Genomic DNA, 19476 nt, shown 5'->3' on the forward strand with positions numbered 1-19476 from the left:
ATCTCAAACTGTTTGTAATAGGGTTTCCCTTTTTCAAATAGGTTGCCACAAATATGAGTGTTCTACCCAGTGTGAGTATATATAACTTTAGATACCCAACAACTGAAGAACTGAAAACTTATACCACTCAACTTGAAGACCTCCGTCAAGAAGCAGATAATCTTCAGACACAGGTAGCTGCTGCATGTTATATATTTTCCTCATTGTAATAACAAAAATGAGGGGAAATGTGATATTGTAAATTGGCCGTAATTTTCTTTACTGAACAAATAATAGGACACATAATGGAATGAGTCCTAGAATTGCAAACAGGATTTATCTCTCTTACTGACTCTGGTAGTGGTTGCGTAGAATACCATGTGCATAGGCTTCTAAACCTGAGTCCAGAATTGGCAGGAACAAGGATCTTGATTGATTAGTACTGTCTGCAGTGGGGCTCTGGGATTGCAAGGGTGAGAAGGAGGGAGGGAGTAGCTGCAAGGTTTCCAACCTTGAGTAGGCTTATTAACACTGAGGCGGTGTGCGGGATAGCTTAGGTACCCATCAAAGAACAGGGCAGGAAACAGCCCAAATTGGGGTAATCAGTAACTTCGGCAGGCTCCTAATTTACTTATAGTCACCAGGCTGTACCATGCCGTACCAATCCTACCTTTAAGATGTTGTACCTTTTTCTAATGAATCCTTCAAGTTTCTTGACTTCTTTTCCTTCTCCAGGCCATACTTGATTTCATTAACCCACTTTCTCCTATGTTAAAATATGGGAGGCGGAGAACGTGGGAAGAGGGATAGTGTGATTTATCTGGGACCACGCTTCCACCTGGATGGCCCCACTAAAGAAGTCCTTCATCTTTTGATTTACCTTTTAATTCCATTCAGTAGTCAACTCACTACCTAACACTGAGTTTCTTAAACTTGTTTCTCTCAGAGTTAACATCTTAATTTTATTTATTTATTCTGCTACCTAGTTCACAATGCATTTGAAATGACTAATTATAAAAAAAAAAAGCATAACATAAATTGTAAACTATAATGGAAACCAGGGAAAATGTAGGCTTAGGAAGGCGAGGAATCTTAGTGATTTTTATTTTTCCTTTTCTCCTCTTGATTTAGGAAAACGTGTCAGAAGAAACATATGCAAATTTGGATAAGAAATTACTTGAACTCTTTCTGACCCTCAGTCAGTGCCTGGGCAGTGTGGAGGAGATGCTGCAGACCCCTTGGCTCCTGAGAGGGGATGTCGGTGCCCAGCAGGTGCACTACGAGGTAGGGAGCGTCCGTCAAGCCCATGTGTTGGCCATTACCACAGGCGGCCCACTAGTTAACTAGAGCTGAAAGCGCTCAAGGTCAGACCTTGTTCACAGTGTCTTTCTTCCTCTCCACTTTGCAGACTCTGGCTCTTGAGTTGAAAAAACTTTGCTTAGCTATGAGTGACAAGAAGAATGATATTTCAAAAGCCATGACTTGGCCTGGCAAGAACGCCAGCCTGTTCCTTGACTGTTTTGATAACCTCCAGATCTACCTGGAGCACATCCAGGCTACAACTGCCTCTAGGAGCAAGTCCCTGAAAGCTGGCCTCGACTATAACCGCAGTTATCAGGTATGGGTCTGTGCACTTGGCTGCTTTGACACTGTTTTAGGTCGTAGCATGGACCTCTAATTTCCATTCATTCCTATTCCTGGCAGCATTCATGAGTGGGAATTGCTAAGGAAAGCGATGACACTCTTTCTATGAAGGTCTTTAAGTTAGTTCAGCTGCTCATGGTGGGAGACCATTTGAAAGTGAGGTCCTTTCCAAACTCTCAGGTGTGAATTTGTTAGGTTGAGCTAAAGTAATGTTTCTTTCCTGCGTTACATTCAGCCACTTAAAGAGCGTCACCTGGCAGGATTTCTAGGTAAGGGGAGCCATTACAGTTTTTGAGCAAAGGAATGACAGTCCACGTACATTTCCGGCAGATCCATCTGGCAGTTGTCTAATGGGGATTAGAGCAGAGACTTGAGGCAGGTGGACTAGTTAGGAAGCTACTAAAAACTATCTAATGAGAGGGAAAAGAAACAGAACATCACTTAGGAAAGAGTATTGCCCATAAAATCAAACCTGAATCTGATCAAGCCTCTAGGATCCAAGTCAAATAGACACAAGGGAGGAACATGTTGAGCGGCACCAAGGGAACGCAGTCAGCCAGGCCCAGGCAGTGGCAAGCTGTATAGAATGTGTGTGTATGCGCTTTTCTCCACGACCATCCCGCCACCCCAACACCAAAAAATCCAAAACACCAAAAAAAGAGAGAGATGGGCAGGGGGGCTGCAGATGACAAGGGACTTAAGACACTTGTTAATCCATTACAGCCTATTGGACCTCATTTAGATCCCGGTTCCAACAAGCCAAAAGGAAAAAGTATAGGCAATTAGAGAAATGTGAACCCTGCCTCGATAGTTAATAATACTAAGGAATTATTATTGATTTGTAGTATTTGTGTGTGTGTGTGGGGTACGTGGGCCTCTCACTGTTGTGGCCTCTCCCGTTGCAGAGCACAGGCTCCGGACGCGCAGGCTCAGCGGCCATGGCTCACGGGCCCAGCCGCTCCGCGGCATGTGGGATCTTCCCGGACCGGGGCAGGAACCCGTATCCCCTGCATCGGCAGGCGGATTCGCAACCACTGCGCCACCAGGGAAGCCCGATTTGTAGTATTTTTAAAGGGAGGAATCTTTATCTTTTAGGAAATACATACTGAAACATATACTAGTGAAATAATATGGTATCTGGGATTTGCTTCCAAATAATCTGAGGGAAGGAAGGTTAGGTACAGTCAAGAAAGCTCAGGGGACAGGCTTCCCTGGTGGCGCAGTGGTTGAGAATCTGCCTGTTAATGCAGGGGACACGGGTTTGAACCCTGGTCTGGGAGGATCCCACATGCTGCGGAGCAACTAGGCCCGTGAGCCACAGCTACTGAGTCTGCGCGTCTGGAGCCTGTGCTCCTCAACAAGAGAGGCCGCGATAGTGAGAGGTCCGCGCACTGCGATGAAGAGCGGCCCCCACTTGCCACAACTAGAGAAAGCCCTTGCACGGAAACGAAGACCCAACACAGCCATAAATAAAATAATTAATTAATTTAAAAAAAAAAAACAAAAAAAGAAAGCTCAGGGGAGGGTGCAGAAGAGAGACGACCAGGCCCAAGTCAGTAATTGTTAAAGCTGGATGGATGTTGGTAATGCAGGGGTTCCTCCTATTTTGGCATATGTTTGAAATTTCTTATAGCACAGAAACTGAAGGACAACTGAATCTTTAAAAAGGTACTGAAGGCCTAAGTGAGATTCTCACTGTTTCCTGCATTTATCTTTTTATACAGAATGAAATAAAGCGATTATATGATCAACTTATTAAGAATAAAACGTCTTTACAACAATCTCTGAATGAAATTAGTGGCCAGAGTATTGATGAACAGCTTCAGGTAATCAAGTCAAAATAATTCAAACTGACTTAACCTTGAACCAGAGAGTCTTGTGTATAAGCTGTGTTTCTGAATGACTTCCCGAAATGTAAGTTTGTTTAGTGTTGGGAAGGGTATTGAGAAATGAAACCCTCACCCTCTTTGTAGGAGTGCCAATTAGTCCAGCATCTAGGGATCATTTGGCTACATATCAAAACTTTAAGCCTAAATGCTCTTGCATACAGCAGCCCTTTCACTCCATTTACCCAGCAAGTATTAATTGAGGACCTACTATGTTCAGGCACTTCTCTAGGTACTGGACTTGCACGTATCCTAAAGAAAAAGGCAAGTGCATAAAGATAAATATATTTATGAATATTCAAGGATGGACCTAGCTGCACTGCTTGCATTAAAGACTCTAAATAGCCCAAAAGTCCGTTAAGAGCAGACTGTTGCTAAAGCAGTGAGCAGCCTTACAATGGCATATTATATGTCTGTTTAAAAGGCTCCAGATACGTTTGTACTGATGTGAAGAGATGCTGAGGAGCTTGTAAGGGAGGAATGCAAATTGCAGAACACAATGAGGTGTGCAATCTATTGTGTTTCAGGATGTGCACTATACCTCTACTCAGTACATGCTTTGAACACATAAGGAACAAACTGTCAACTGTGGATCTTTGGGGAGAATGGAGAGGATAGAGAAGTGGGACTTTCACTTTTCCCTTAATTCTTTTCTATACTGTTTAATTCTTTTTTTTTTTTTCGGTAGAACACAAGGGCCTTAGCCCCATTTATTTGCATAAGCCAGAGGTTTCTGCCACAGTAACAGTCTTAGATCGTGGGGAGCCCTTTCCCTCCAGCCTCGGCAGGGGCAGAGGGAGACAGACACACGAACACGTCTTTCAGATCCCTTTCTCTGAGGTCTGAAGAGACCATCTCCTCCTCTCCTGTTGCCCCTAAATGATTAGCTTTCTAAGTCTGCACCCCCCACCGCACACACAGTCTGCTATGGGTTAAGCACCAAATATTAAATCAAACCCATTAAACAGGTTGCTCTTTAACCACAGACACAAAGAAGAGTGTGATGCCACGAAGGAACTGGCCAGTCTTGGAACAAATGTACATGCTCCCTTCTTTCTGACCCGTGGAAGAGTCTGCTCCTTGAGCCTGACCTGGATGTTTCATCACAGGGAGACTGGGGAGGCTTCCAGGGAATAACTCGACTTTGGCCCTCTTCCACGGCTATAAGGATGTTGTTCCCACAGGGACCATCCAGATTCCAGCTCTGGAGAAAGACAAAATGTTCAATTCTTTTAAAATGAATATGTAGACGCCTTATTAAACGGTTTTCCTTTTTTGTATTGTCTCTCGCTTTAGAAAGCAGATGCATACACAGTGGAGCTGCAGAACTCTGAGAGCCGAGTGGCTAAGCTAAGAGACGAAGGGGAAAGCCTTCATTTACCTTCTGTTCTACTCCAGGAGGTTTACAAATTAGAGGTATGTCTGAGCAGAGAACAGAACTATGAATTATAAAGAGTATTACTCTTATAATTTACTCTCCGTGAATTACTATGATTGTAAAGAGTAAGACTTTTTTCTTCTACCAAGGGAATTTAGATATGTTCTTCATTTGGGTTATTTTCATGGTTGGATGGAAAAGTCTGTGCACGCCTGCTCTTTCTTTTCAGGATGTACTTGACAGAATGTGGGGAATCCTGAGAGCCAGGTACACAAAACTCAGCAGCCCTTTCATCACTGAGAGCCAGCAAGATGCTTTGTTGCAAGGCATGGTAGAACTGGTGAATATCGGAAAGGAAAATCTTGCTCATGACCCCTTACAACAAACCAAAAGTAAAGTTGCCTTACAGGCTCAAATACAAAATCACAAGGTAAGACACGTGGGTCAGATCACCTTTTCATAGACTTTTAAGTTTTTCTGAATGTGAACTAAGAGCATCCGTTTTCTTCCCTGGTGAAATTTACATCATTCCTTCATTCTTTTAACAAACATCTATTACAGTGCTCCCTGTGTACCAGGAACCCTGCTAAACTCGTAAGAATATGATTGTGAGTGAAAACAGACATAGTTCCTAATACTTATGGAGCTTTCAGTTGATTGAGAAGACATATTTGTCAAGGAGCCATTCAAACAAATTTAAAATTAAACTTGGCATACACACTTTAAGAACATTTAATAGAGGGAATCGAATTGGGGGGTTAGGAGAGGTTTTACTGAGAACCGAAATCAAAAGAAATATTTAAATTACGTAAATGTATGTCTAGCGTAATGCTACGGTAAATCCTTTTGTTTTCCATTCATTTCATTAAACAAAACCTCATGATCATCAACAAGAGATATGCAGTAATTAAGTGCTGATAATAAAAATGTATAAGACAGAGTTCCTGCCTTCAGTAAGCTGAAGTCTAGGCTTTTGATTAAGTAGACCTTAGTCTAAGAAAAATTCAGAGGTAAATATTGTATAAAGGATGGCGGGGAAGAGGAGAAAATCTATTAACTGATATATACAGTGTGTCAGACCTTATGATAGATGCTTTTATAAACCCTTGTATGTATCCTTTTCAAGGAACAAGAGAAGGGATTCACCTAATAAGAAATCCCCCCCAAACAACTAGAGGGGGCAGCCGACTGTAAATAGAGAGGCGTGTGAAGGAAAACCTTCCTCTTTAAAGGCCTTAAAGTGCTATTCTGGGAGCTTTCACCAACCAGAATCCCAATAGACCCCATCAGTGAATTCCCTCTAGTTAACTATTTTATTGTGTAGAAGTTAGAACCAGAGTTTAGGAACCCCTGGCTCTTGAATATGTGAGTTTCTTGGGCTCACACAACTATCCATCCAATTTATCATCTTGAAACTAATTAGCCACATCAGTGACTTTACCACTTTTTGTAAAGTTTCTTAAAACTTGGAATAACTGACATAGGAAGATCTCACTGGAAATTTAAACTGACTAATAATGTTTGCCCTTTAATTTGGACTATTTTGTGGAAAATATTACCTAGGGTAATTTTTCTTTGTGATTTGTTAAAATTCCATTCGTACTCAAAGACTGTGGACACATAGGCAATTTTTATTTCGTTTTCTCGTGTGTTTGACTCTACATGGCTGTCCTGGGATTTTGGATTAAAAAGTAAATGACACTAGAACATGTTGAAGTAATGAATTTTAAGATTTTTCACAATGTAAAAATAAATAAATATTAAAATCTTCCTCACTTCACAGCTTTTTTTCCGGAAGCTTGTTGCTGACATGCTGTTGATCCAAACATACTCCAACAAAATGCTTCCTTCTTTATTGCAAAAGAAAGAGACAGTGTGGGCAGAACAAGTAAAGGAAGTTAAATTACTAGAAGAAAAGTCACACCAGTGTGGAATAAAGCTGCAAAGTTTATTGCAGGTATGTGGCTTTCATAAATTTTGTGCTTAAGCCGGGAATTCTGGATTTTCAGCCATCACCTCTAGTTTTGAAAACAAGTATCTGGTTATTATTAAGCAATAGTTAAGTGGGAACCAGCAGTGAGGAATGTGGAATCCTGTTCCAGCTCTGACTGCTACTCCCGGAAAGAAATATTAGCTGAGATTTCTTATATGTTGGTTAGGGATGGCACAGCATCTTTCCACCTTCCAGGTTTGTGTACAAATAAACAGAATGGAAAGCACTTTGAGATCTTGAATGAGATCATTTGATGAAATAGTCAGCGGTTCAGAAATGGTGCATCCCGAAGAGGGCAAGCCCAGATGTTCTGTTGCTGAAGTAGATTCATGACAGTCCTGTCCCGATTCAAAGAAAAAAATTAAGCTTACGTAAAGCTCTTTCTCAATTTTAAGGTTTATTTTCCCTTTAACTTCTTAAACACGGTGGATGTTAGCACATAAAGGAAATAAACAAAAACAAAGAAATAGTCAACTTTTTTTTTTAAATTTATTTTCTTTTTGACTGCATTGAGTCTTCGTTGCTGCACGCGGGCTTTCTCTAGTTGGCGGCGAGCGGGGGCTACTCTTCGTTGCGGTGCGTGGGCTTCTCGTCGCAGTGGCTTCTCTTGTTGGGGAGCACGGGCTCTAGGCTCACAGGCTTCAGTAGTTGTGGCACATGGGCTCAGTAGTTGTGGCTCACGGGCTCTAGAGCGCAGGCTCAGTAGTTGTGGCGCACGGGCTTAGTTGCTCCACAGCATGTGGGATCTTCCCAGACAAGGGATCAAACCCATGTCCCCTGCACTGGCAGGCAGATTCCTAACCACTGCACCACCAGGAAAGTTCCAGTATTCAACTTTTTAATGTGATAATAAGCTATGGTATTATTTTATGCTAATAAAATTAATTTTCTAGTTAGTGTGTCAAGTTGATATTTATAGTAATAGTTCATCGTATTTAAAAAAAAGACTCCATGAGGGACTTCCCTGGCAGTCCACTGGTTAAGACTCCATGCTTCTACTGCAGGGGTAACAGGTTTACTCCCTGGTCAGGGAACTAAGATCCCACATGCCCTGTGGCACAGCCAAATAGTTAATAGATAAGTTAAATAAAAAAAGACTCCATGAACCCAGTGAGTGCCCCTAACAGCCATGTCACCCGCTGTTTCACTAGCTATGAGAATTACTAAGGTGGTTAATTTTCCAGCAGGTAAGATTTCACGTCCCTAAGTCAGCTCTGTAGAGTGCTGAGACCCTAAGGGTGGGCTTCTCTGGAACTAGAGAGAGCTAGGACAAGGCAGACTCAGGCTAAGGCAGTAGTTACTCCCCTGATGAAGCGTAAGCCCATAACTTCTCAAACAGCTTCTTCAAGCAGCACGGTAGGGTAATGGTTTGGGTCGTGTCTGTTGGGTAATGTTCGTAGGACTGGGGATTGGAGCAGGGAGCGTTGGGAGCAGCCTAACAGAAGCTTCTGTTGAAAAAGACTTTACAAGTTAACCCCTTCCTTTCCAAGTAAGAGAAAGGCTCTGAGGTCTCCACAGAGGTGCATGCTGAGAGTATCACTTTAACTTAATCCTATCATTCCCTACTCGATTTGACGAGACAAGCATAAAACCCTAATACCAACTGGATTTTTTAAAACCTTCTCCACAAAGCAGTGGAAGTGGAGTTGTTTCCCACCAGACACTGAGCTCTTACTAGGGTGGGTTATATCTCAGAAACCCCTGGAATCTGTGCTTTAATTTTGTACGGTCTCAGAGTTCATTTTTGTTTTTAGGATTAATTTTGTCATTATCTGGAACTAATCTAGAAAAAGCCCCCTGCTGATCATGTGTTCTTAATTCTTTAGAAATGGGAAGAATTTGATGAAAACTATGCATCTCTTGAAAAGGACCTGGAAATTCTTGTATCTACGTTGCCCTCTGTGAGTTTGGTGGAAGAGACAGAGGAAAGATTAATGGAAAGGATTTCATTTTATCAGGTATTTTGCTTCCACTTAAGCCGTCAAAGTCATTGTCTGTAGCACTTTGTATTTTTATTGTGTTTTGACTAAATTACTTGACTTTGAAGGTGAATGATTTGAATTGAAATGAAATATCATTCCTCACACAACTCACAGTGAGACATATTTGGGGAAACTGCAGATTTACTTGCGGGGTTCTTGACATAACCACATGTCTGACGTGGGGTCGGGACCTTGGTTTGAGTCCTGGCTCTCACTTATCACTTCGTCAACTTTCTGTCCCTAAGCCTCAGTGTCTTTATCTGTAGCATGTAGGTAATCAAGCTGGTGCTACCAGTCTCTGGAGGTGGATGTCAGTGGGTGTGGACATGAGCTAAAGTATGGGAAGAACTTTGTAAACCACGGGCCTCTGAACATATTTTATGACAACAGGGAAGCCCTGACTGGACATAGCCTATGAGACAAACAATAATCTGTTACCTGCTACCAGCGTTATAAAGAGACTTCAAACTTGAAATTTTTTCTTGTGTAATGTTTGATATTGTTATTATCAAAGTCTCTATGTCTCAAATTTCAATGCCATAGAAAAGATAAAACCTTAAAATGGTTTTCAAATGGTATTAAGAACATGACCAACAGATAAAAACAAGTTTTAAATATTTTCTGCAGAAACTGAAAATACTTAGTTTTAACTTTAGAATGTATGTGGTCAGAATCTGAGTTGTGCAGCTAGAGGTTGCTATCATATATCAACTTTAAAACTTCAAAGGCAGGTTTGTTGCCAGACCAGACCGAATGGAAGAAGAAAGCATGGAATACTTGGCAGGGTCCCACCATTCCTTGGAGGCACTTAAGCTCCTGTAAAGAACATTTTTCAGAGGCTGGAATGCTGTAGTTATGCTCTCTAGGTGTCTTGAAAGCTGCCATGGATATCTTTGCCATCTTGTCATATTGAGTTGAACTCAGATAAAGCTGAGTCTTATGGGGGCGGGAAGCTGCTCTTCAATTCTTTGTTAGCCTAGGGGTGCAGAAGGTACCACCTGAACAGCTGAAAGAATGCAGCTGAAAACAGATCGGTTTTAAACCTTATTATATTAAGAAACAGTTCATATTAGCCAACCTGATAGAAGCCTGATTATTTCCCCAAGAGTAGCTGTATACCTTAAACTATAACCTGTGATTCTGTTAAGTTAGAAATATTTTAAAAATCAAAATAATTGTTCTAAGACTTTTAAATACATTTGCCAGACTAAAAGAAGACAGATATCTAGTAAAGCCCATCTCACTGATAGCGTTCCTTAGGTCATTATCGTCTTCTGCGTCATGGAGAGGTTTGTGTGTATCTTGATCAGGGGACGTCTGTGGGCCGGGAATGTAGGGTCAGTCCGTTGCATGGCCTCTGGTGTTGAACAAGCGGTGTTCCACTGCCGGTTGACACCTCATTGACCGAGTGACCAGTGCAGTCTGACTCCCGTGTATAAAATGGGAAAATTAAAACTTCTCATATATGAGGGCAACCCATGAAACAACAGCATTTCCATGTAACTGTAACAAAAGATATTTTGAAAAAAAAAAAAAAACTTTTCAGAGATGCTCTTAAGATGAAGTGTCTCACACTGAAGGCTTAGAAAATTAGAACCTTTTTTTAAAACTTATGTTGGACATTTTATTCTAGCCTGTGGACTTGGGCAGGCAGAAGGAGTTGCAGCTAGGAGTGGTGGAAAGGGCATTGGAGGTAGACTTTTTAATTAATTTTTTAAAAAGCTTAAGTTAATTGGAAAATAGCAAATGTTCTGTTTTGATCATAATTTATTTTTTAAGATTAAATTTAAGTAACAGTCAGGGTATGTGTCATTAGCTGAACCCAACTACAGAAGATAATTGCCTTTAGACAGAGTTCTCTTCAGGGGGTCATTGCATTCACAGTTCTGAAGAATTTTTTTTTTTTTTCATGAGGTTGAATTAGCAATGTGTTGTTTTCATTTATTCTTCTAAAATCCTCTTCTTTTCTCCCTCCTGAATCCTGATATCCAGAAGACTCTCAAAATGAGCTTTCCCCCCTACTGTTTGGGTCTAAAAGATGATAAAGAAATGTTTTCTTATTGATCCCCTTCATACCTAGGCCGCAATGTAAAATGCTTCCAGGTGCCCAGGCAGGAGAACGGAAATAAGGGTCACTGACTGGGTGGACAGTGGGAGGGCTGGTGGGGACAGTGGTGGAGGAGAACCCAGGAGAACAACCTCTTCCAAAGGAGCTTGCTAGAGCTTCCTGTTTTCCCCGAGTCACAGGAAATCTTGATTTCTATGTAAAATTTCTTGATTTTCAGAATAAGCTTTAGGTCACACAAAACCTCTCTGCAAGCTCAGTGTGCCCTGTAGACCATCACCTAGTTTCTAGGTGAAAGAAGTAACGATCAGATCTAAATCTGTGAATTTTCATTTTATATTGCATGTATAATCTGTGCAGTAGAAATGCATTGGACACTCTCATTGTGGAAGATAATTAATAATCCATTTATCATGTTTGTTCAGCCAGACTGCAAGAGTCTTGAGGGTTTGGAAAGTGTTACTGTTTCTTCAGTAGCCTCTACTGTAGGTTTTTCATGAAGTATTTGTGAATTGACTGGCTGATTTAATTTTTAAATCATTCATTCTATGACTTTATTTTTATTAGCAAATAAAAAGAAACATCGATGAGAAGCATGCCCGGCTTTACCAGACTGTGAATGAAGGCAAACAGCTGGTGGTCTCCGTGAGCTGTCCTGAACTAGAGGGCCAGATTGCAAAACTGGAAGAACAGTGGTTGTCCCTAAACAAAAAAATTGATCATGAACTACACAGACTGCAAACGCTTCTCAAGCATCTGCTCAGGTGTGGTTTCTTAGGGATTGATTGGCATCAGAAAAAGACCTCAGAGGGATTCTGCAGTCAACCAGATTTTACATGCCGTCCCCCTGTTGTACGGTTTTTGACAGTCTAAAGCAGTTGAGTCCCTCTTCCAGGCTAAATGGGAACTAGAGTCTCTGATGCTAGTTTGCAAGACTCAGGATAATGTGTAATCACTCCTGTGGAAACTAGGAATTATGTTATAAAATTATACATGTTACCTTTATGCCATGATGTTGCTCTTTCCTACACTTTTCCAAAATTTTTTTTTTTTTTTTTTCGGTACGCGGGCCTCTCACTGCTGTGGCCTCTCCCGTTGCGGAGCACAGGCTCCGGACGCGCAGGCCCAGCGGCCACGGCTCACGGGCCCAGCCGCTCCGTGGCATGTGGGATCTTCCCGGACCGGGGCACGAACCCGTGTCCCCTGCATCGGCAGGCGGACTCTCAACCACTGTGCCACCAGGGAAGCCCCCCAAATTTTTTTAAATCTTAAAAATAATTTTAGCTAATGGAATAGTTTGAAAAAGTCTTTGGAGTTCTTCAAAGAATTTTTTTGCTTTGACTGATCAAATCTTTAAAAAAAATTTTTTTTTATTTTGTGTTGAAGTGTACTTGATTTACAATGTTGTGTTAGTTTCTGGTGTATATAGCAAAGTGATTCATAATACATGTTCAGTAATATATATTCAGTCATATATATAATACATATATTCTTTTTCATATTCTTTTCCATTGTGGTTTAATAGGATACTGAATATAGTTCTGTGTGCTTTATAGCAGGACCTTGTTGTTTATCTATTTTATATATAGTAGTATGTATTTGTTAATCTCAAACTCCTAATTTATCCCTCCCCATCCCTTTCCCCTTTGGTGGCCATAAGTTTGTTTTCTATGTCTGTGAGTCTGTTTCTGTATTGTAAATAAGTTCATTTTTATCATATTTTAGATTCCACATATAAGTGATATCATATGGTATTTGTCTTTCGCTTACTTCATTCTTGAAACCCTTGAAGAAGGTAGAAAACATAGAACACTTAACCTCATTCTCTTTCCCACCTCTTAGGGAGGCTGTCTTAACCTAGAGAAGTTTAGAAGTTACAAGAGGGACGGCACTTTGCTTGGATATTTTCATTCCATCAGATAAATATATTGGCATCCAGCCAATAGCAATTCGCTATTATACAACTTATACCAATGCTGATTATATTTTTACTGTACACAAATCTATAGAGGATGTTTGATGAATAAAAATAATTTCTGTCCTTACCTGTGGGTTTACTTTTATATAGCTGTCATAAACTTTTAAAAGACTATTTTAGACTTTAAAATGCCTCTTTGTTCTTGATTAGTCATTATAGAGTCGTAGAAAATGACAGGAGCATCAGATTTGGGACCTGGGATTAAACAGGGTATAATTCTTTAAAAAATCATGATTTTTCTGAATAATAGGATTGGTCAACACAAGAAAATAAATGGTGAAACAGAAGAAAATATACGGGGGATGCAATCGTTTCTAATTTCCTTTCTCTCCCACTTTGCTCCTATTAGTTATAACAGAGATTCAGATCAGTTAACCAAGTGGTTGGAATCTTCTCAGCAAACTCTGAACTACTGGAAAGAGCAGTCCCTCAATGTGTCTCAGGACTTGGACACAATCAGAAGCAACATAAACAATTTTTTTGTAAGTTGTAATACAATATGCTCAGGTAATTGTTGGTTAGAAAAAAATATCGGGGGAAAATTAGGAGAGTTGGTGTGATAGTTTCCATAATCGTTTGTAGATAAGGGGTAAAACTTGGGCTAATAGCAGCTGCATTCTTCAAACTTAGAACTATTTGTTTATACTATTGATTTATATGCTTATAATAATGATAAAGTATATTTTAAATTGACACTATAAAATATATATATATTTAAAACTTGCCCTGACATGGGGCATGTTTTACAAGTGCAGAAAATAACTCCCCTACCTGCCCCCTAAAACCTCACAGGATTATTAATTCATAAATGTTAGCTAATAAATACATGGTTTTAAATTGTTATATACAGAATTGATGTTTCTACTAAAATGTTATTGTTCTGTTGTTTTAAGGGGTTTCTTTTGAAGAAAAGAAAGTATTAATTTTGTGATATAAATTATACTTTGAGACCTTTTCGTCTTTTCCCTTAGTCTTTTCTCCATTTTTCATATTTTGTAGCTATGATTACTCACTTTGATATTAAAATATAAATATTTTTTAAATATACTTGGAAAAAACCTGTAAGTACCAGGAAAGATTTCAGATATTTTAGTTAAAAATTTGTTGTGTTTAGTTCATTTAATATGAACTTTTAAAAAAAAGAACGTAGTGCTGTGTTCTGTATTTTCTTTTTATAGTTGAAATGATGATTTATCTATTTTTAAAAATATTAATCCATTAGATTATAAGCCACTCAAGGGGCAGGAACTCCATCTCTTTTGTTCCCCACCATATATCAAATGCCTGGAACAGTGCCTGACACTTAGCAGGAAAAATGTGTGTGTGTGTGTGTGTGTGTGTGTGTGTGTGCGCGTGCGCGCGCTCACATGTGAGCACATATACACATGCACACATACATACCTACACATATAAATATTTACTATTTGAATTGAATTCATTTATTTAGTTTTGGACTCTAGCCAGTTATTCTGACTCTTAGTTACTCCATGCCTTATTTATTTATTTATTATTTATTTATTTATATTTATTTGTTTCTTTATTTTTTTGGCTGTGTTGGGTCTTCGTTGCTGGGCGTGGGCTTTCTCTAGTTGCAGTGAGCGGGGGCTACTCTTCATTGCGGTACGCGGGCTCCTCATTGCGGTGGTTTCTCTTGTTGCGGAACACAGGCTCTAGGCGCACGGGCTTCAGTAGTTGTGGCACGCGGGCTCAGTAGTTGTGGCTCATGGGCTCTAGAGCGCAGGCTCAGTAGTTGCGGTGCACGGGCTTAGTTGCTCTGCGGCATGTGGGATCTTCCCAGGCCAGGGTTCAAACCCATGTCCCCTGCATTGGCAGGCGGATTCTTAACCACTGCACCACCAGGGAAGTCCTTCCATGACACATTTAAATTTTAAAAGTTTCTAAACTTTGAAACTGTTTCCTTTTAGGAGTTTTCAAAGGAACTTGATGAAAAGTCCTCCTTGAAAACTGCAGTTCTAAGTACTGGGAACCAACTTCTTCACCTGAAAGAAGCTGATACGGCAACACTGAGAGCTTCTTTAGCACAGTTTGAACAAAAGTGGACAATGCTCATAACTCAACTTCCTGACATCCAAGAAAAACTTCACCAGGTAAGTAGTTAAAGACCCAGCATTTGAATTAGCATTCACTTGTTAGCTCACAACTCTTTTAAAATCATTTCTCTGACTCAGTAATTTTCATTGACACCACCTATCTTTTCTCTGGCACCACTGAATATAGGTCTTAATTACTGGACTCTCCTCCAGTGGGATCTTTCTTAAGAGAGAAATCGGGCTTAATTACTTTATTTCCCAGTTTATCTGCACCACTGTGTTCGTTTATGTGAAGGTCATTGTCATTGTTTTGGGGTCACTTATTCTGAGCTTGAATGCTGGGTTTGTTTTTGTGAGTAACCTGCATAATTATGTGGCAAGACCTTTTATCAAACCAGATATTATCTTAAGTGATGCCCTGATTCATTTTGTTAACTGCAGGTAATTAAATGGAAATCATTTTGATTTTGCAGCTTCAGATGGAGAAATTGCCATCTCGTAAAGCAATAACAGAAATGATTAACTGGATGAACAATGTGGAACATCAAACTGCAGATGAAGACTCTGAGCATTCACTGAGTTCTGCATCTCAAGTTAAAAATCTTCTTCACAAGTACAAGGTAATTATACAAAAAAGCCAGAAGCCTTTCCATTAAATAAAGAAGGCAAGTCAGTTGGAAGGGAAATACTGAACAAAGAGGCATGGAGGATATTATTTAGAAAAACTAATTCTAAGCGTGGGGAATGGGATGGTGGATGATTCTGGAGAGAGGAGTTAGTATACTTGCTCTTATTCTGCCCAGTTTCCTTTGGTAGCGCCCATCACCACAGGACAGAATCCAAGCTTTTAACTGGCTCTGGCTCTTCATTTCCCCACATAAACCCTGGACTCAGCCTGAACCAAATCCTTTGCGGTCCCTCCACCGCCCCTGGCGCTCTCTTGCTCGTGCTTTTGCTTTTGTACGTGCTGTACCTTTGGCCTGGAATTCCAGTGTCCTGCTTTTAGCTGTAGGAATCTTCTTAGTCATCCTTCAAGAGTCAGTTCAAGTATCTTCTCATTTGGAAATCTACCCTGACTCTCCCAGCCAGATCGGTTTACTTTCCAGGATTAGGTGTCTCCATGGTGCTATCAATAGTTCGTGTCACCCGGTATTATAATTATTTTCTTACTTGCCTATCTCCCCACCTTGACTTAGCTTCTTGAGAGCAGGGGCTCCTCCTTTACCTCCCTGAAACAGCACACCTAGCCCAACACCTGGCATCCAATAGGTGTTAAGTAAATGTTCTTTGGATAAGAGAATATGTAAGGAAAAGTTGATATCCTTCTACAAATAGATAGGGATGCGGCCTTCTCCACGATATTTGATTTCAAGTAGATTTAACTAACATTTAACAAGCCACGCACAAACACTTATTGTGTGCCAGGCAAGGTGTTCGCCACTAGGAACACAAAGATGAATGAAGACTCCGGTCATTGCTTTCCAAGACCTCATAGGCTAATGGATGTAGCCTCTGGGAGGCAGAAGATGAATGGCTTAATCACAAAGCATGGTATTAGCAAGGATTTCCTTTTTATATCCTATCCCATCCTAACTTCAGTGAGTAGTACAATCTGTAGAGGGCCTATGTGTATTTTTCTCACAGGCCCTAGTAACCTAGCACATAGTTTTACCCTTGGATGTCTGCTATGGAGGTGCTGGAACTTGCCAGAATAAACCGAACAAGTATCAGCCTTAACAGAAACATGCGTGGCCCTGGGAGGGTTTAGGATCGCTCTAGAACTTAAAGTCATCCAAACGGGGAGGCCTAGACGGTCCGCAGAGGAAGAGAAGCTGCCTAAACTGGCAGAGCTCCTTAAAGGTGTCCTGGCTTTTCTGGGAGAGTCTTAACTTCAGACTTCCCATCCTGTCATTTCCATGAGCCCACAGGATGGCTCTGAATTCCAGTGGAGCTCTCGGGAAGCCTCTCAAAGGAATCCTTTGTCAGACTCTGGGTCTTGATTTTGGTTCCTATGATGCAACTACCATACATGGTACCATCTTTGACTTTTCAGTCTGTTTGAAAGCGGTGAGTCTCTCTGTTCCCAGGAATGTGTAATTCCCCAAAAGACTCTCCACTCAAATAAAGCAGATGCGTGGTGGGGTTGGGGGAGGGTAGAACATAGCTCCAGACAGGTGCCTCTTGATTACTGGGTGGGAGCCTGGCGCCCCCTACAGCGCACCAAAGGAGAGGTCCAGTTCATCTGCTTCAATTCAGGCTTTGGTGGTTTAATTTTGTTTTCTTTGTTCATTTTAGGAGTTTAGAATGGAAATGGACTATAAACAATGGATAGTTGACTTTGTTAACCAGTCATTACTTCAGTTAAGCACCTGTGATGTGGAAAGTAAGCGCTATGAGAGAACAGAGTTTGCAGAGCATCTCGGAGAGATGAACCGCCAGTGGCACCGGGTCCATGGAACACTGAATGGAAAGGTGAGCTCATGGTCACAGCTTGATGTATGATTTAGCCTTTGCAAAATACCACTTTCTGAAAAATTTTAAAAGACATTTGTGGGACCTCCCTGTTGGTCCAGTGGTTAAGACTCCACACTCCACTGCAGGGGGCATGGGTTCAATCCCTGGTCGGGGAACTAATATCCTGCATGCTGCATGGAGTGGCCAAAAATAATTAATTAAAAAAAACAAAAAGACATTTGTCTGGTTTACTTACAGTTAAACCTAGTAATCATCTCAATTCTAGCCCCTTTTAAATCCTGTCCTCCATTGGTGCATATAAGAGTTGGAAATAGTTTTTATATTTCTTTGCGATTTCTTAGTAGGAAATTGACTTAGGCATGTCGAGTATTACATGAGGCTACTAAATGGTCAGAAGTTTCGACATTTTCTGTGAAAGTAGATGTTCAAAAGCAGCAAAGCTATTTCAGCTTTAGAAAGATTATAAAAAGGAAGAAAAATGTATATGGCTTCTTGGTAGATTTTCATTCCATGACCGAAAAGATTAAGCACACTTATTCTTGGGAAAATATTTAATATTTATATACAATAGTGAAAATCGGTTGATTTCTTTATTGTGTGGAGAATGCATACAAATAGATTCATACAATTAAGATTTGATGGACAAAGAACATGAGCAGATAATTCACAAAAGAGAAAATTATAATTGGCAAATAAATATGGAAAGGTTACCACTTTAATTGTCAGACATTTGAAATAAACATTAATAACATTATACACTTACTAAATTAGAAAAACTTAAGATAAAGATAAAAGCCCAAGGCTTTCACATTCAAACATTGCAGATAATGGCTTACATACCCTTTTGGAAAGCATTCAGAAAATTTCAAGAACCATAATCATCATCTTATCTCTTAACCCAGCAGTCCACTCCTTTTACATTTATTTTAAGTAGACAGTCCTTCAAAAAGGAAAAGATATGTGCACCAAGTGTTCAATTCAACATTATTTATTCGGGTGAAAAATATAGACTGCCTGAATTTCCAACTTGAGAGAAATAATTAATCAAATTATATGATGTCCATTTGATGAAATACTGGACAGCAAGTCATGACATAGAAAGCGCCTATGGCATATGAAAAGAAGTACAAAACATATATACTATGATTGTAACCTAATAAACATTGTAAGCATTAAAAATGAGAAGAATCACAGACATTTAAAAAATATTACTTTATTAAATTGATGCATTATTTGTGATATTCTTTATATTGACAGTTTTTAAGTGAGTCTAATGAAGAGAGTCTGGGGAAAAAAATTTTCTTAAGCTTTACATATATCAATAGATGATGCAATGAAAAAATATTGAGTGTTAGCAACATGATTTTGTTTTGTACAGATATTGTGGAACTCCAGAACAGCCAGCTTTCTTATCAGGTTAGCTTTCATTTCAAATGTTAGATTTTTTTTAAAAAGGAGAAAATAATTCATATTTCCTGACTTATGAATCTTTATTCCAAAAGTTGTTGGGAAATCTTGTGCAAAACGTTAGAAATCTGAGAAGAAACAAAATTATCCTATTAAAAATAACATATCACGACATTTACATTTTAAACATGTGGTTTAAAATAAGAAAGTTTTATTTTCTTATTCATAACTGGTAGATACAACAATTAGAACAACTTTTGGAAAGTATCACTGAGAATGAAAACAAAATACAGATTCTGAACAACTGGATGGAGGTACAAGAGGAGAGACTGAACACTTTACAAAAACCTGAAAGTGTGGTCTCGGTGCAGAAGACACTCCTGGATTGTCAGGTGAGAAGACACACAGCACCTGTCCAGTGTGGCTTGGTCAGGCTGTTAGTTACCAAACCTGCCCCAGGGAGCAGGGCAAGCTGCTGTAGTTTCTGAGGGTTCTCCTCAAAGCCCCCAGCTACTTAACTTTCTTCTATAAAATAGATGTGTCCATGTGTTTTACAGAACTGCAAAATGCTGTTTTTAAATGATAAACAGAAGTATTTTCATGGTTATGGTAGTTCTTAAGAGATTTGAATGCTACTC

At 39.9% G+C, this 19476-nt stretch overlaps 1 protein-coding gene across 6 annotated transcripts in view; it reads left to right on the forward strand.

Annotated features, from left to right (window-relative positions):
* SYNE2 (spectrin repeat containing nuclear envelope protein 2) overlaps nucleotides 1–19476 on the forward strand; it is a 330191-nt gene that overhangs the window by 238758 nt on the left and 71957 nt on the right. For all 6 annotated transcript variants that reach the window (XM_049706356.1, XM_049706357.1, XM_049706358.1 and 3 more), the window contains 14 exons: nucleotides 42–173; nucleotides 1111–1263; nucleotides 1388–1597; nucleotides 3348–3449; nucleotides 4806–4925; nucleotides 5117–5317; nucleotides 6671–6844; nucleotides 8707–8838; nucleotides 11495–11691; nucleotides 13255–13387; nucleotides 14831–15013; nucleotides 15430–15576; nucleotides 17252–17428; nucleotides 19075–19230. In XM_049706356.1, coding sequence (XP_049562313.1) covers nucleotides 42–173; nucleotides 1111–1263; nucleotides 1388–1597; nucleotides 3348–3449; nucleotides 4806–4925; nucleotides 5117–5317; nucleotides 6671–6844; nucleotides 8707–8838; nucleotides 11495–11691; nucleotides 13255–13387; nucleotides 14831–15013; nucleotides 15430–15576; nucleotides 17252–17428; nucleotides 19075–19230 — 2217 coding nt within the window. The remainder of the gene's footprint in view (nucleotides 1–41; nucleotides 174–1110; nucleotides 1264–1387; nucleotides 1598–3347; nucleotides 3450–4805; nucleotides 4926–5116; nucleotides 5318–6670; nucleotides 6845–8706; nucleotides 8839–11494; nucleotides 11692–13254; nucleotides 13388–14830; nucleotides 15014–15429; nucleotides 15577–17251; nucleotides 17429–19074; nucleotides 19231–19476) is intronic.

The sequence above is a fragment of the Orcinus orca genome, chromosome 2 (genome assembly GCF_937001465.1).
Source record: "Orcinus orca chromosome 2, mOrcOrc1.1, whole genome shotgun sequence".
Lineage (NCBI taxonomy): Eukaryota > Metazoa > Chordata > Mammalia > Artiodactyla > Delphinidae > Orcinus > Orcinus orca.